At 48.0% G+C, this 17,609-nt stretch overlaps 1 protein-coding gene across 1 annotated transcript in view; it reads right to left on the bottom strand.

Annotated features, from left to right (window-relative positions):
* Positions 1 to 17,388, bottom strand: part of TKTL1 (transketolase like 1) — a 29,837-nt gene extending 12,449 nt beyond the window's left edge. The window contains exons 1-6 of the mRNA XM_007185521.3: positions 17,301 to 17,388; positions 12,867 to 12,964; positions 11,017 to 11,208; positions 10,808 to 10,935; positions 9,386 to 9,579; positions 6,105 to 6,269 (exon numbers count right to left, since the gene is read on the bottom strand). Coding sequence (XP_007185583.2) covers positions 6,105 to 6,269; positions 9,386 to 9,579; positions 10,808 to 10,935; positions 11,017 to 11,208; positions 12,867 to 12,964; positions 17,301 to 17,384 — 861 coding nt within the window. The 5' untranslated portion in view covers positions 17,385 to 17,388. The remainder of the gene's footprint in view (positions 1 to 6,104; positions 6,270 to 9,385; positions 9,580 to 10,807; positions 10,936 to 11,016; positions 11,209 to 12,866; positions 12,965 to 17,300) is intronic.
* Positions 17,389 to 17,609: the final 221 nt, after the last annotated feature.

Here is a 17,609-nt window from a genome sequence, read left to right as displayed (position 1 = left end):
CCTCTCAGGAGCCTCCAGCACTACAGACCCTGCCTGCATCGTACCTGACCTCTCAGGAGCCTCCAGCAATACAGACCATGCGTGCATCGTACCTGACCTCTCAGGAGCCTCCAGCACTACAGACCATGTCTTCATCGTACCTGACCTCTCACGAGCCTCCAGCAATACAGACCCTGCCTGCATCGTACCTGACCTCGCAGGAGCCTCCAGCACTACAGACCATACCTGCAACGTACCTGACCTCTCAGGAGCCTCCAGCACTACAGACCCTGCCTGCATCGTACCTGACCTCTCAGGAGCCTCCAGCACTACAGACCCTGTCTGCATCGTACCTGACCTCTCAGGAGCCTCCAGCACTACAGACCATGCCTGCATCGTACCTGACCTCTCAGGAGCCTCCAGCAATACAGACCATGCCTGCATCGTACCTGACCTCTCAGGAGCCTCCAGCACTACAGACCCTGTCTGCATCGTACCTGGCCTCTCAGGAGCCTCCAGCACTACAGACCCTGTCTGCATCGTACCTGGCCTCTCAGGAGCCGCCAGCACTACAGACCATGCCTGCATCGTACCTGGCCTCTCAGGAGCCGCCAGCACTACAGACCCTGCCTGCATCGTACCTGGCCTCTCAGGAGCCTCCAGCACTACAGACACTGTCTCCATCGTATCTAGCCTCTCAGGAGCCTCCAGCACTACAGACCCTGTCTGCATCGCACCTGACCTCTCAGAAGCCTATAGCACTACAGACCCTGTCTGCATCGTACCTGACCTCTCAGGAGCGTCCAGCACTACAGAACCTGTCTGCATCGCACCTGACCTCTCAGAAGCCTACAGCACTACAGACCCTGCCTGCATCGCACCTGACCTCTCAGGAGCCTCCAGCACTACAGACTCTGCCTGCATCGTACCTGACCTCTCAGGAGCCTCCAGCACTACAGACCCTGCCTGCATCGAACCTGACCTCTCAGGAGCCTCCAGCAATACAGACCATGTCTTCATCGTACCTGACCTCTCAGGAGCCTCCAGCACTACAGACCATGCCTGCAACGTACCTGACCTCTCAGGAGCCTCCAGCACTACAGACCCTGTCTGCATCGTACCTGACCTCTCAGGAGCCTCCAGCACTACAGACCATGCCTGCATCGTACCTGACCTCTCAGGAGCCTCCAGCACTACAGACCTTTCCTGCATCGTACCTGACCTCTCAGGAGCCTCCAGCACTACAGACCCTGCCTGCATCGTACCTGGCCTCTCAGGAGCCTCCAGCACTACAGACCCTGCCGGCATCGTACCTGGCCTCTCAGGAGCCTCCAGCACTACAGACTCTGTCTGCATTGTACCTGACCTCGCAGGAGCCTCCAGCACTACAGACCCTTTCTGCGTTGTACCTGACCTCGCAGGAGCCTCCAGCACTACAGACCCTGTCTGCATTGTACCTGACCTCTCAGGAGCCTCCAGCACTACAGACCCTGTCTGCATCGTACGTGACCTCTCAGGAGCCTCCAGCACTACAGACCATGCCTGCATTGTACCTGGCCTCTCAGGAGCCTCCAGCACTACAGACCCTGCCTGCATCGTACCTGGCCTCTCAGGAGCCTCCAGCACTACAGACCCTGCCTGCATCGTACCTGGCCTCTCAGGAGCGTCCAGCACTACAGACCCTGTCTGCATCGTACCTGACCTCTCAGGAGCCTCCAGCACTACAGACCCTGTCTGCATCGTACCTGACCTCTCAGGAGCCTCCAGCATTACAGACCCTGTCTGCATCGTACCTGACCTCTCAGGAGCCTCCAGCACTACAGACCATGTCTTCATCGTACCTGACCTCTCACGAGCCTCCAGCAATACAGACCCTGCCTGCATCGTACCTGACCTCGTAGGAGCCTCCAGCACTACAGACCATACCTGCAACGTACCTGACCTCGCAGGAGCCTCCAGCACTACAGACCCTGCCTGCATCGTACCTGGCCTCTCAGGAGCCTCCAGCACTACAGACCCTGTCTGCATCGTACCTGGCCTCTCAGGAGTCGCCAGCACTACAGACCCTGCCTGCATCGTACCTGGCCTCTCAGGAGCCTCCAGCACTACAGACACTGTCTGCATCGTATCTAGCCTCTCAGGAGCCTCCAGCACTACAGACCCTGTCTGCAACGCACCTGACCTCTCAGAAGCCTATAGCACTACAGACCCTGTCTGCATCGTACCTGACCTCTCAGGAGCGTCCAGCACTACAGACCCTGTCTGCATCGTACCTGACCTCTCAGAAGCCTATAGCACTACAGACCCTGTCTGCATCGTACCTGACCTCTCAGGAGCGTCCAGCACTACAGACCCTGTCTGCATCGCACCTGACCTCTCAGGAGCCTCCAGCACTACAGACTCTGCCTGCATCGTACCTGACCTCTCAGGAGCCTCCAGCACTACAGACCCTGCCTGCATCGTACCTGACCTCTCAGGAGCCTCCAGCAATACAGACCATGTCTTCATCGTACCTGACCTCTCAGGAGCCTCCAGCACTACAGACCATGCCTGCAACGTACCTGACCTCTCAGGAGCCTCCAGCACTACAGACCCTGCCTGCATCGTACCTGACCTCTCGGGAGCCTCCAGCACTACAGACCCTGCCTGCATCGTACCTGACCTCGCAGGAGCCTCCAGCACTACAGACCATGCCGGCATCGTACCTGACCTCGCAGGAGCCTCCAGCAATACAGACCCTTCCTGCATCGTACCTGACCTCTCAGGAGCCTCCAGCACTACAGACCCTGTCTGCATCGTACCTGGCCTCTCAGGAGCCTGCAGCACCTCAGACCCTCTCTGCATCGTACCTGGCCTCTCAGGAGCGCCCAGCACTACAGACCCTGTCTGCATCTTACCTGGCCTCTCAGGTGCCTCCAGCACTACAGACCAGCCGTCTCACTGAACGCTGCTGACCCTGCCTAGGCCGCTTCTGCTGGGGGGCGCACCTAGACTGAGTCCTGGGCCTCGGGCCACACTCCTCCTCATCTGCCCCCTCCACAGGGAACCAGCATATGGTCCCACTGTGTCAGTCTGATGTGCTTGATGCTAACCACGCCTCTCTCTCTCTATTCTTCACCTCTGCTGGAAGGGCAGGCTCACATACCCTGGCAGGCTTCAAAGTAGAAGATGAACATCTTGGGGTAAACAAAGACCGTCCAAGGGGCACATGGCTGTGGCTGGTCTCAACGTCAAGATCCTTGACTCCCATGTCCGTCTGCCAGCAAAAGGGCCCAGGGCCTACTTCCCACTGTCTCCCTGATAATCGCCTCCCAGTCACTGACTGCCGAAAGGCGCTCTCTCACCCTCATTGGGTCCTTCAGTTGGGCAACACCCTGGAGTGTAAGAGCTCCGGATCAAAACAGAAAGGACAATTCGAAATAATCATAGCAGCCTTGAGAAACTACAGAACTCAAAAGATTGGATAACAAATTCTTTTTTAAGTCAGGGGTTTTCCAATTCTTTTAACAAAACTGAAAGAGAACCTAATGTAACTGTCAACCCTTTACAAATAATTTTCCACCAACAACTTAACATGAAAGATCACTGTGTCATTTTTGGCTTATAACTGGGAAGGAATTCAAATGAATTGAATGATGTTGCCGCAACAAAACTCTTTCCCTTCCCATCACCTTATTTATGTAAACAAGGTTTCTTGGCACTTACATCATTAAAATACGAATAGATTTTGTTCTGAAACTTGTCTCATTCTAGCTTTAAGTGTACTTAACCAATGCTACACAAGCTAATAATTATAACTGTAGCTCAATCTAGAAGAAAACAAATTGTAATGCTCCAAGGCCTATGGACATAAGAAAATTTTTAAAAACTGTCAATGTATATGCATATTTTTATTGCAGAAAAGAACTGTCAACAAAAGGCCTTCATGCATAAATATATTTGGGGAAGCAGAACGGAAATAAGAATTCAAGTAGAAAAACGGATTTAATTTCTGACAAAGAGCCTTCATGTAATTGGATGATTTGAGTGTTAAAGTGTCACAAATTTCAATATACGGGAAAGTATATCCTTTGCATCTACTTAAATCTGTGATGAAAAATTTAGATGTTAACTTAAAGCTAGGCAGAAAAAGATCTAGTTTAGAAAAACACATTCAGCAGTTTGGAAAGCAAACACATTTGGAGATAAATGATCTATCCTCTAAGCTACCTGGCACCCCCATCCCCAGTCTAACAGGTACCCTGACCCCCCTACCCCAGGGCCCAAAGAGAGCTCCTGACTGCGTTCCCAAAACCCATTCCTCCCCCAGTCTTGTCCATCTCAGGAAGCAACACTCCTCCGCTCCCAGGTGCTCTGGCCTCTGCCCTAGCGCCAGCCTTGGTTCCTGCCCTGACACCTACCCCATGGCATCCTGCCGACTCTCCCGGCAAAGCAGATTCTGGATGAGTCTGCTCCTCTCCAACCCCACAGCTGCTGCCCTGGTCCAAGTCGCCATCTCCTGTCACCTCCCCCGCTCCCCCCAGCAAGCTGTTCTCCACAGCAGCCCTCCCTTCTGCTCCCTGAACAGCTCAGATTTGGGCGTGCCACAGAGCTAGCTGGGCCCCCTGCTGGGAATACCGTCCCCCAAAGATCTGCGCATGACTGACTCCTTGTCACTTAAGTCTCAGCTTAAACGTCACGTCCTCTGAGACCTTGCTGCTGACTGGCCCTAGTCACGCTATCACTGTAGTCACCAGTTTCACCTGGTAGCCCTGGATGCTACCCACTTGCTGGCTGCTGCTTTATTCGTTGCCTTCAGTTGCTGACTGAAAGAATCAATGAGTTAGGAAGCAAGCTTTTTGATAGGTGGCTCAATTCAGAAAATTATGAATTGTATTTTTTTCCATTCAAAATGGAAACAGCTTAGCTTAATGAGACCCACAGAAAAATGTACATATTCTTACAATTGCAATGACCTACTTTACTGAACAGGGGGGCTTAAATTCCAACACTGACAGGGCCAGGGAAGCACCGTGAACAAATGAGCGGGCCAGCAGGACGCAGGGACATGGTGAGCTGGCTGTGGACCCCCATCTAAATGGGGCCCCTGCTTGGCTCCAGCTAACTGGTGGCAGGAAGGAAGGAATGTCGTCCCAATGTTGCCAGATCTTCCCATTCTTCAAGAGAATCCAGAAATTTGGATTCCATATAAAATTTCCTGACTTTTAAAAGCTGGCAACTGGGACTTCCCCGGCGGTCCAGTGGTTAAGACTCCGTGTTTCCAACACAGGGGGGCGCGGGTTTGATCCCTGGTCGGGGAACTAAGATCCCACATGCCACATGGTACAGGCAAAAAAAAAGAAAAAAAAAAAAAAAGAAAAAAAAAGCTGACAACTAATTTAAAATATTTGTAAATACTACTTGTGCCAAATACAATCTCTCTGGTGGTCACGTAAGGCCTGCTGGCCCATAGATTTCTGGCCAGTGCTGTTTTTGGCCTCTACGATGTGAAGGTGCATGTGCGCTGGCCTCTGCAGTGGCACAGAGCTTTACAAGTCAAGGCGTTTACTTGCACAAACCCCTTTCTCTCTCTCGAGGGGAGTGTGTGCGGATACGTGCATGCATAAGGGACTCCTGCGCGAATGTCATCCTGGGAAGAGACTGAAGCACAGAGAAGCAGAACAGCTCTACCTAAGGCCACAGCACTACTGACGTTCTTGAGGCTGCAATTAGGGCAACATTTGAATATCTAGGATATATTAGGCCCCATGCAACAAGGTGGAGAGAAAAACCACAGTCCCTTGTAGCTTTCAATCTATTGGCCTCTGGGATGTTGTAGGATTGCCTGGTTGTGGGATGGGCAGGGCAGGAAGAGTGGGGTCACCTAGAGCTACCAGGGAGCTGGGCATGCTTTAGGCCTGGAGACCTGAGGGCAGATGGCTGGAGCCCCTCCCTGCGGTCCTGGAAGTCACCCCTCAGACTCTGCCTGGCTGCTCTGTACTTGTTTCCCCCGACACTTTTTTCCTCCAGTTCCTTTGCTTTTGTAAGTGGAAAGAAAAACTGTAACACAGCGCAGCCCTCCTATGTCTGGTGGGCCACTGTTTGTCAATGAGAAGACTCAAGATGGATGTCCCCAGCATACATACCATGTTTTGCTCAGCAATACAACACTCAACGAAGCGCTCAGGGTGTTCCTTCTTGAATACCTCACAGAAGGTGGAGTTCTTGCTGTCACCGTCCAGCACAACGACTCTGTCATTTGCATGGCCCAGCTTAGCCAGAGCCAAACCACATGCTTTCCGAGTAGCTATCTGGAAGTTAAACAGTAGAGTTTCTTAGAATGGGTTTAGAAGGAAGGTGAATTGGTAGAATTATAAACTGTCATCTACCTTAATGAAGAAAGCAAATTTGTGATTCACCAATAATCTCCTTTAGGGTCATAAAAAAGGACTGCTAGCCAATTTTAAATCCATACTTGGCTCACTGGGTATCAATTTCCCCCAAATAAATTTATTCTTCTGTCCCATTCCTATAGTTGATTTAAAAATTTACATTTCCCAAAATGCAAATGCCTCTGTGAGTGTTTAACTATAAAACTGATAATACTCACTGTAAATATTAAAATGTAGAACTTTAGAAACATAATACAAATAATAAACAATTCCATTAGGATATTGTTTGAGATTGGACTCAATCTATGGATTAATTTAGGGGAGAACTGACACCCTTACAATATTGAGTTTTTCTATTAAAAAAAACAAGGCTTGGCATTTCCTCAAAGAGTTAAACAGAATTACTACGACCCAGCAATTCTACTCCTAGGTATATACCCAAGAGAAAAATACATCTATACGAAAGGTTGTACACAAATGTTCATTGCAGCATTATTCACAATAGCCAAAAGGCAGAAACAACCCAAATGCCCAGCAACAGGTGAATGGATAAATAAAACATATGATATACCCATAAAATGGAGTACTGCCACCACACGGATGAACCTCGAGAACACAGTGCTAAGTGAAATAAGCCAGACTCAAAACTTTGCATATTATATGATCCCATTTACATGAAATGTCTGGAATAGGCAAATCCACAGACACAGAAAGTAGATTAGCAGTTACTAGGGGCTGGGTGGGAATAGAGAGTAACTGCTAATGGGTATAGGGTTTCTCTTTGGGATGACGGAAATGTTGTAAGATTGAGTGTGGTGATGGTTGCACAACTCTTGTCAGTATGCTAAAAACCATTGAATTGTACATTTCAAATGGGTAGATTATATAGAAATCTATAGCTTTATATAGCTTTATTATCTCAATAAAGCTGTTATTTAAAAAAACAAGGTTTGCCTCCTCATTTGTCTTTGTTCATTCATCTAAACACTCCTAAAAATATTTTTTAAAACAGGCAATTCATGTAGATGAGTACAAAAGTCAGGTTATGAAAGGATATCGAGTGAAAAGGCCATCTTCCTCCTGCTCTCCCAGTTCCTCTCCCCAGAGGTAAGGGAAATGACAGGTTTGTGTGGCATCCTTTTGGCAATGGTCTACTCACAAATACTTGGTGAGCATCTCATGCATACAAGGCATGTGAGCTTCTTTTAGGGCTATAGTTTTATAAGTATCTTAACATAGACCTTATATACTTAAGTTTATTTTTAGTTATTTTAGTTTTCATTGCCATTGTAAAAGGGATAATCTCTCCATTTTATTAATATAAGAATCAATCTTTGTATATTAGTTTTGCTACAAGTTCTCGTTCTGGACTCCTCTTATTTCTAACCATTTTCTCTCGATTCTCTTGGGCTTTCCAGACATACAACTCTACCACCTGCAAATAGGCTTGCCTTTTCATTGTCAGGACTGAGTCTTTAATTGTTAATGATCATAATTTCCCCCCTCCTAATACTGGGGAATGATATGCATTACTAATTTGAACTTCACTGATTCATATACCTCTTTAAGGTACTGAGTTGAGACCAGCGAACATTTTATTTAGAATTTTTACATCAATATTCATAAGTGAGGTTGGCCTGTAGTTTTTTCCTTTGGGCTAGCATTATAACATTTTGGCTTCATAAATGGCTTTTTCCATATTCAAGAAGGTTTGAAATAGCCTAGGAATTAACCCATTCCTTGAAGGTTAAAATTAAGTCACTCTTGCAACTTAGTGAGCCTGGCACTTTGGAGGTACAACTCTTGGACAGTTTTCTCAAATTTTTCTATGGCTGTTGATCCACTTAAGTGTTTTGTGTCTTTTTAGTCAATTTTGGTATTTTATGTATTCCTAAAAGAGGTCCTTTTTTTTTTTTTTTTTTTTTTTTTTTTTTACAGGTTTTCATACCAATTAGCATAGTTTTCTCAAAATTCTGTTTTCCGCATCTGTGGTTATCTCCTCTAGTGACTAATTTTATTCATTTATGATTTTCATCTCTTTAAGTAGGCTAGATAATGGTTTGTCTACTGTATTAGTAATTCAAAGAGCCAACTCTTTGATTTGTGTATTAATGTGACTTCTTGTTCTTTAATTCATTAACTTTTTACGAACTGGCCTGTTTCCTTAATTTTTCCTATTAGTAAAATATATACACTTCTTTCAAAAAATGAAAAGCTCCCATAATCCCACCTACCTTCCAGACATAAACATTTCATCATAGTCAATGCTGCAATTGACATTCATTCTATTCTGCACACTTGCACAGGTGTTTCTGTAGGATAAATTCCTGTGAGTTGCACTGCTAGTTTGAAGGGTGTGAACAGCTAAAGTGTTAACACATATTACCAAAGTAGCCTCTGTTTATATGTACTTTTCCCTTATTAATAGCGTTCTTCTGCTTTTAAATTTGTTTTCTAATTTCTCAAATAGTCAATTCATTTATTTTAAACCCATATTACCAGGCTAAGAAAACGTAAGTAACACTCAAAATGTCCCCAAATAAATAAGTATTTCCTTCCTCCCAGGCTCACCACCTTATTTCCTTAGGTTGTGAAGACCCTGCATACTTTGAATACAAAAATGGTAACAAAAAGCAGAAAGGTTTTATGTTCAGCCTTTCGTGCCTAATTTGTTTCCTTTTTGAAGAACTGGTCTTTGATGAATTGGTGTGTTTCCTTGTGTAATCCAGGGAATAAGCCCAACAGATCAATCCAGCCAGGCCCCCATCCTTTGAGTAGACACAGAAGCAAACAAAAGTTGCACAGCACTGGACACAAATAAGTAGTGACTGACTGGTAAGAAAATTCAGACCTGAGTTAAGTTTGAAATCAAAGAATAAATATCAGAAACAGTAAAAGAGAAGGTAAATCCATATTTATTGCTTATAATCTTTAGTTAAATACCACATCACCTAACAATTTGTTCATTCCTGGAGATCAGAGTAAACAGAGTCCTCTGTATTTAGGAAAAGCAGAGAAAAAAGCAGTTTGCCTACCATGTCACCAACATTGTAAGCAGGTGGAGAGATCATTTCTATATCTGCGATGTTGATTTGAGGCGAGTCTTCAACAGGGGGTTTTGGGTCAAGCTTCTTCTTGGTCTGTATCTGGCTCTCAATTAGTTTGATAATTGTATCCACTCTTTCTTTTGGCATTGGCCTTTCATGCCAATTTTCTGAATCCTCAACTTCTGCAACCCAATGGATAAAACACATTCATTCCCTAAGTATCTAATGAGCTCCTATTTGGTCATCTGAAAGACATCCAGATGGAAAAGATGTCAGCCACAGAGTAAAAAGCTGGCACAGGGGGCCTGACATGGTACTGCAGTTGCAGGAGACAGCCTTGACAAAGGCCGAGAGGCTCTTGAGGGGGCCACTGGCCCATGTGCTGGTGAATGGAGGGGAGAGTGAGGGAGATGAGGCTGGACAGGCAGAGCAGACCATGGAGGATCCTATGGGTATAAGGAGTCTGAGTTCTGTCCAAAGCAAGATGGGAAACCACTGACGGGTTTGGAAGGGGGATGGTGACTGATCAGATTCATGTTGTAGAAAGATCACCACGGCAGTCATGTGGGGGCTGGCTTGGGGAGACTGCAGTTAGGGAGAGGTGACTGGGCCTGGGCAAGAGAGATGGAGAGGAGCGAACAGACTTGAGACGTACGTCAGGAGCAGAATCAATCAGAATCGATGAAAGACTGGGTATGTGTGTAGGGGGCACATAAGGGAGAGGTGGAGGCAAGGACAATACCCAGGTTTCTGCCAGGAGCAAACTGGTCCAGTCGTCATTTACTGAACGGGGGTACCAGAATAAGACTGTATTTTGAGAAGGAGTCATAGAAGAGTTTTATTCTAAAATGTCAACACTAAAAACACACCAGGGATCACACCTACTGCAACTATTTATACTTGAGATGAACAACTTCAGAGGTCCACTTTGAAATCTGCAAGAAGTTAAGACTTTCAAAACCCCCTCCCTTCCCCGACCCTCAGTTCCACAGTTACCTTTCCCAGAGGCGCTGCTTTACTAGTGGCCTGTGTGTCCTCCCAGGTAGCGTGGGCACAGGCTAGGGCGCTCGCAGGCACGTACACTCATGTTTACGTATCTGCTCACGCTCAGCCCCCCTCTGGCTCTGAACTCCCGTGGAGATGGCTCCCTGCTGGTCCTCTAACTGAGGGACTATCCTCTCAGCCGCTCCCTTGCGCTCGCTTGCTGGGGGTCTGGGCTCCCTCCCCCTTGCCCTAACCAGATCTGCTATCTACAAGCATGAGAAAGAGCAAGAGCGCTGGGCGCAAGTCACAGGCGTAATCACTGTGCGTGAAGTCAGCTGTCTGCCCAGCTAGCCTAAGCCTCCCTCCACCTCATATGCTAGGCAGAGGTTTTTGACAACCACAAGCAGAAAAGCAACACTTCCTTACGTGGCATGCCGTGGCCCCTGAAGGTCTTGGCAACTATAGCAGTGGGCTTGCTCTTCACTTGAGCCGCCTGCTGGAACACCTGGCACAGTGCCTCCACATCGCGGCCATCCACCACGAAAGTATTCCACCTGTCAAGCGAGAAGTGGGCCAGGTTAGAAGGCGAAGGGGGGATGGGGCGGAAAGAAGGTGCCACAAAACAGGACAGTTACCCAAAGGCTTCACAGCGCTTCTGAAAGACGTCTGTGCAGTGCTTGAGGGGCAGGGTGCCGCTGTGGTACAGGCGATTCACGTCAAAGATGGCCACGAGGTTGTCCAGACTGTGGTGGGAAGCAAAGGCCATGGCCTCCCAGACGGAGCCTTCCGAGGACTCGCCACCTCCAATGAGGCAGAACACCCGGTAGCTGGGGCAAGCCGAGAGACGTTAGGACCGTGCCTGGGGCTCCTCTGGGCAGCTCGAGCAAATATATTTCATGGAGAGAAACAAAGGAGGAGACAGAAGCAGCTGCTTCAGACCTAAGACAATTTTCCCTGTCAACGCTGCCCAAATTCCACAGCTGAGGAAACACAGCTTTAAAAGCTTGGGCCTCACGACATGGGCTGCACCTTTGGCTAGTCTTCTCATTCTAGCTGTAAAAGTAATTTCTACGTTCTTCTGCCACTTCCCTGGGCCCGACGAATAAGAGCGGATGGGGAGAAGGCAGCTCCCTTAAATGCCCAAACATTTACATATATGGTTTCTTGATAAGCTCCATGTTAAGCACTGCCACCTTCTATTTCTGATCTTACAAATTTATATACAATAATAACAATCAAAACATCCTACCTCAGGAGCGTATGTTCTGTTACAAATATTAAACTCCTCCGCAGCAGAAACATGAAATGTTTAAAGCACTAAAACACAACCCAGACCCCCCCCAAAATGCTATAAATGAGGTATAAAAAAAGTGATTAACCACAGGATAGGGACTAACAGAGGCAACAGTGAGAGATGAAAAAGGTCAACAGTGGAGGAAGCACAACAAAGTGCCTCCAGAGGGGCCACCTGGGCTGGAACCTGGGACCGAGGGGCTGCAGACTCAGGCACCCTGGGTGAACCATGGGAGTAGAACATGCACACCATCATGGCCAACCCTGAGCCCCCCAGGATCCCCCATCTTGCTGCTCCTACATCAGCAGCACCTGGGCACACACCCCTGCAAGAAAGGCATGGATCTGCCTGTCTTCAGGAAGGTGGACCATTCCAGAAAAAGAGACCTTTGATTAACATGTAAGGGTCCCCAATGGAAAGGCAAATACACCATCTGTTCACTCTACAGTGAAGCTCACTGAGATATGGGAAACAGGAAGATGTCTCTCTTAGTAAAAACTTGAATCCTAGGACTTCCCTGGTGGTCCAGTGGGTAAGACTCCGCACTCCCAATGCAGGGGGCTCGGGTTTGATCCCTGGTCAGGGAACTAGATCCCACAATGCTGCAGCTAAGACCTTGCGTACCACCACTGAAGACCTCGCATGCTGCAACTAAGACCCGGCGCAGCTAGCTAGCTAGCTAAATAAACAAACAAGTAAATAAATAAATGTTTTAAAAAAACTTAGACTTGAATCCTAATGAACTGTTTTCTTTCTTTTTTAAAATATTTATTTATTTATTTTGGCTGTGCCGGGTCTTAGTTGCAGCATGCGGGATCCTACAGTTGTGGCATGTGGGCTCATAGTTGCAGCATGTGGGCTTCTTACTTGCGGCATGCATGTGGGATCTAGTTATCTGAACAGGGATCGAACCTGGGCCCCTTGCATTGGGAGTGCGGAGTCTTATCCACTGGACCACCAGGGAAGTCCCTAATGAACTGATTTCTATACTGCAGGCAGCACTTAGAACCCAACAGGAGATGCTAGAACCGCTTCATGAAATATGATTTCTTTTTACTCCTTGAGTACTTGGTAACCTGAACTTTTAACACAATCACTGTCTTCCCAAACTAATAAGCGATAAATAAAGCCAAAGTGCTGGGGGTGGGGTGGGGTGGGAACAGTTAAGTGGTTTCTGGGTAAGCGCCTTACCTGGCCTTGTCAAAGTACTTGCCAGTATATGCCATCCCACACGCGACCCCCAGTCCTTCCCCCAGCCATCCAGTTGCCACATTAACAAACGACAGACTCTGTAAGAGAAAGCACCAAATGAATCTACACACCCTCATGCACCTCAAAGTGTCAGATCAACGTCACAAAGACAACAGAGTCTCAGGTAATCCATGCAGCTGGTGAGGGCAACTGGAGCTCTGACAACATAGAAGTGGGAAGCTTCTGCACACAGCAGTCTAAACAGAGCCCAAGAGCAAAGCAGAAAAAAACATAAGCAGAAGTCTTGCCATTTCCACAAGACCTTTTATCTAGCTGTATACAGACCAGATGTTCAATGTTTTTGGAGAATATGGACTCTTAAACAGAAACTAGAAACACTGAAGAAGATTTCAATTTCCCTGGTTTGTAAAACTCAAGTCAACTGAGATTTGGGAAGTGGTGATGTAGGAGGTTATGCTAGAAATAAGTCACTTTCTACCACCACTCCATTTATCCCCACTGACCTGCTTGTACGCACAGGCTATCACGGTCCCACGGAGAGAGTGTGGCCCTCTGAGGGCCACAAGGTGGTGCCAGTGCCAAAGGTCTGCTGCACTGAGGCCTCACTCGCTCCCAAGCTTCTCAAGAGATAGCGAACTTATTCAACACTTCTGCTGCCACCATCTTGGCCTGGCCACAAACATCTCTTGCCTCTGTCAGAGCAGTGGCCTCCCTGCTTCCCTCCACAGTCGTTCTCAACACAGCCACCAGGCGGAGCACGATAAAACCGAAGCCCGCCCCTCAATCGCTGCGGAGAACTGTCCAAGGTCTTGTCATCTAACGTCAAGTAGAGCTCAAGTTCTTGCAGTGGCCTGTTCACTCCAGACCCCCATCACCTCCCACTGCTCCGGGTGCCTGGCCTCCTGGATGTCCTTTGAACCCGCCACGCACATGCCTGCCTCAGGGCTTTAGCACGTGTGGCCCCCTCTCCCCCGAGTGCTCAGTGCTTGTGCCTAAATAAGGGCACAGCTCACTCCCTCACACCCTCCAAGTCTCTGCTCAAATGTCAACACCAAGGCTTTCCTGGACCATCTCTTTCACCTAGTACCTGCCCTCCACTTCCCTTGGATCTAGGATACTCAGCCCCATCTGACATGCTATTTCTGGGTTTGTTTCTTGTCTGCCCCCTTCCTCCATTCAGATGTCAGCTCCATTCAGAGACTGGTTTGTGTTGTCACTACCACGGATGAGTGGATGGTACTTGTTAGTCTCAGATCCCTCTCCTGTCTTGCTCCACCCTACTGTTCTGCTCTTCCTGGGGCTCTTGACCTTCCTTAACTTTCTCTACGTGCTTTGTGCCCTCACAGATTTGTTTTGCATCTCTAGCCCCGAGAACTGTCCCACTGAAGTCTCTCTTGACAACATCGCTAGCTTAGTCTTTCTCCCTACAGCTCCTATTTTACTCCTGTAACAAGCTCTGGCTCCCAGGTGCCTTACGTGCCCTTGGAGTGAGCCTGCGCTCTACACTCAGACCAACTCCACTTCCCCCCAGCTTTAACGCAGGGGACAAGTAAGCCCACTTCCATAAGGCTTTGCTCTCTGGGTATGATGGTGAGGAAAGCCCCGTTCAGGAAGCAAGAGGCTGTAGGATTACTTGAGAAGATTGGTGGGGCATCAGCATGATGTCTGGCATGGTGGAAGCACGCCCACATGGGTTCCCTTTCCTTTCCTAAGAATCCTTTCGCTGTGGGGGGGACACTCACAACTGAGGGGCCAAGAATAAAGATGCACACAAGCTGCTGAGGGCACCCAGGAAAGAAAGCTTTCTCTTCCAGGTGGTACTTCTCATCTTTGTTCTGACACAAAGTGTGCTTCAAGAACAAATTACAAGAAGGCTTTTTGGTTACTTCCCAAGCCTCCTTGGCTAAAGAAAACAAAAGAGCTGATAAAACAAAAACTAAGGCCTGGGTGGTGGACGGAGAGATCATGAGCACCTCAGTCAGTGCCATGGCCAGGCCTTAGCAAGCGGCCTCCTCATGCAGCTGTCTACATAGACACTCCTGCCCCGGGAGCACAGATTATGGAGACCCTGGCTTCTCGGCCTCTAGCGAGTCCATTTACTCCATTCCCAACCAGAGCCAAGATGGACTATGCTCCTGAGTGTTTTTTTTTTTAAACTAAATTTATTTATTTTATTTATTTTTGGCTGCATTGGGTCTTCGTTGTTGCATGTGGGCTTTCTCTAGTTGCGGTGCACGGGCTTCTCATTGCAGCGGCTTCTCTTGTTGCGGAGCACGGGCTCTAGGCGCACGGGCTTCAGTAGTTGTGGCACGTGGGCTGAGTAGTTGTGGCTCGTGGGCTCTAGAGCGCAGGCTCAGTAGTTGTGGTGCACGGGCTTAGTTGCTCCGCAGCATGTGGGATCTTCCCAGACCACGGCTCGAACCCGTGTCCCCTGCATTGGCAGGCGGATTCTTTTATATATATATATATATTTTTTTTTAAATTAATTAATTAATTTACTTATTTTTGGCTGTGTTGGGTCTTCGTTTCTGTGCGAGGGCTTTCTCTAGTTGTGGCAAGCGGGGGCCACTCTTCATCGCGGTGCATGGGCCTCTCACTATCGCGGCCTCTCTTGCTGCGGAGCACAGGCTCCAGACGCGCAGGCTCAGTAGTTGTGGCACACGGGCTTCGTTGCTCCGCGGCATGTGGGATCCTCCCAGACCAGGGCTCGAACCCGTGTCCCCCTGTATTGGCAGGCAGATTCTCAACCACTGCGCCACCAGGGAAGCCCAGCAGGTGGATTCTTTACCACTTCGCCACCAGGGAAGTCCCCTGAGTGTTTTTTCTTGTCTTCAAACTTTATCTGCTGTGTAAGTCTGATGAACACACAAATCTGGCAAATGAGTAGAGCCCAGCCTGAGGCTACACGCCAGAAAGTCTCTCTATCCCTCTAAGGCCAATGACTCTGATTATATGATAGCAGCGGTTATGGGATAGTCTAGGCATCTTTTTTTTTTTTTTTTTGGCTGTGCTGTGCGGCTTGCGGAATCTTGGTTCCCTGACCAGGGATTGAACCCAGGCTCCCAACAGTGAAAGCGTGGAGTCCTAACCACTGGACCACCAGGGAATTCCCACATCTTTCCCTTTTTTAAAGTAAAGCTCTAAACACCCATACTTTGTTTGTACACCTATAGTTATTCAGTTTTTATGATGAAGGAAATTCAAGCTTACAGAAAAGTTGTACGAATAGTACAATGAAGTTCCATATACTCTTTACCTAAATTTGTCAACTATTACTAATGGACTTCGTTTGCTTCATCTCTCTTCCTCTACACACACGTTTTATTTATCCTTTGCCAAACCTCATTTGAGATTATGTTTTAGACACCAAGGCAAGGATCATAACTACGGCTCCAGGTACTCTGCCTATACTCTGCCTTTGTCTTTACTTCCCGCTGCCCAGATTTGGGGTTTCTATTTGCACATGTCGTTCTACCAGTTGAGCTTTAAATGCTTTGCTCAGAACACAGCAAACTTTCAGACAGCATCAAAAGAGCTGCTTGTTCTTCTAGATCGACCTTGCTTTTAATATTTCTTTTCTTTCCTGTCCCCCAGTGTCATGAGGTTATCTCGTACTATAGCTAGCCTAATGAGAAACTCCTTATTGGTATCAGGTCAGATATGCAGGGAAATGGAAGAGAAAGCTGACTGACGGGTGGGACATCCCTCCAAATCAAGCTCAACGCTCCTCGAGCTCAACAAGTCGGATTCACTCATGTGGCCCTCCTCTACCCAGGTGGCAGAGGATCGGAGCAGCATGACCCTGACAAGGGGGGCTTTAGTGCTAGGTGGGGTAAAGTGAGGCACCATCAAAGGAAAAGAAGGACTGCCAGCTGCCGCAAGTCATCCTTCCCACCACGCAGTCCTCACTAGAACACCTTTTAGATCTTTATGAGGTGCCATGGTCTGAATGTTTGTGCCCCCTCCCCAAAATCCATTATGTTGAAAACCTAAGGCCCAAGGTGATAGTATTAGGAGGTAGTGGTCTTTGGGCAGTGATTAGGTCATGAGGGCAGAACCCTGAAGAGTGGGGTTAATGCCCTTATAAAAGAGAGACCATTTCTCCTTACATCACACGAGGATACAGTGAGAAGTCTGCCACCAGGAACAGGGCCCTCACCAGAACATGACCATGCTGGTGCCTTGATCTTAGACTTCTAGCCTCCAGAACTGTGAGAAATAAATTTCTATTGTTTATAAGCCACCCAGTCTTTGATGTTTTATTATATCAGCCTGAACAGATGAAGACATGAGGCAAAGAGAGAAGCACCAAAAGGATAAACAGAGGCCATTTCAGGTCTTGTTGCCACATGGTGGCTTTTAAAATGAGTTCAGGAACCAAGTGTCTGAGCATGGGTTCCCATGCCAGCTTACCTTGGAGAGGACGAATCTGTCATTGTTCGGGTTCTCCGGGTCCATCTGTTTATACCTCATGATGTAGAAAAACAGCACAGACATGATCTCAGCAGCACTGCTGCACACTGTGGGGTGGCTGAAAGACATGGCACAGGTCGTTTCTCACAGGCAAGTGACTCACCAGGGACACACACAGTGCATGAGGAGGCCTTTCAGCACATGGTCTCCTCAAACTGGAAGCAGCAGTCATTTCTGCCAGTCCTGAAAGAATCCAGCCAAGGGAAAGGGATGCTGGGCCACTGCCCGCCAAGTTCACAGCTTGTAAGG

The sequence above is a fragment of the Balaenoptera acutorostrata genome, chromosome X (assembly GCF_949987535.1).
Source record: "Balaenoptera acutorostrata chromosome X, mBalAcu1.1, whole genome shotgun sequence".
NCBI lineage: Eukaryota > Metazoa > Chordata > Mammalia > Artiodactyla > Balaenopteridae > Balaenoptera > Balaenoptera acutorostrata.
This window is presented reverse-complemented; position numbering and strand designations above follow the sequence as displayed.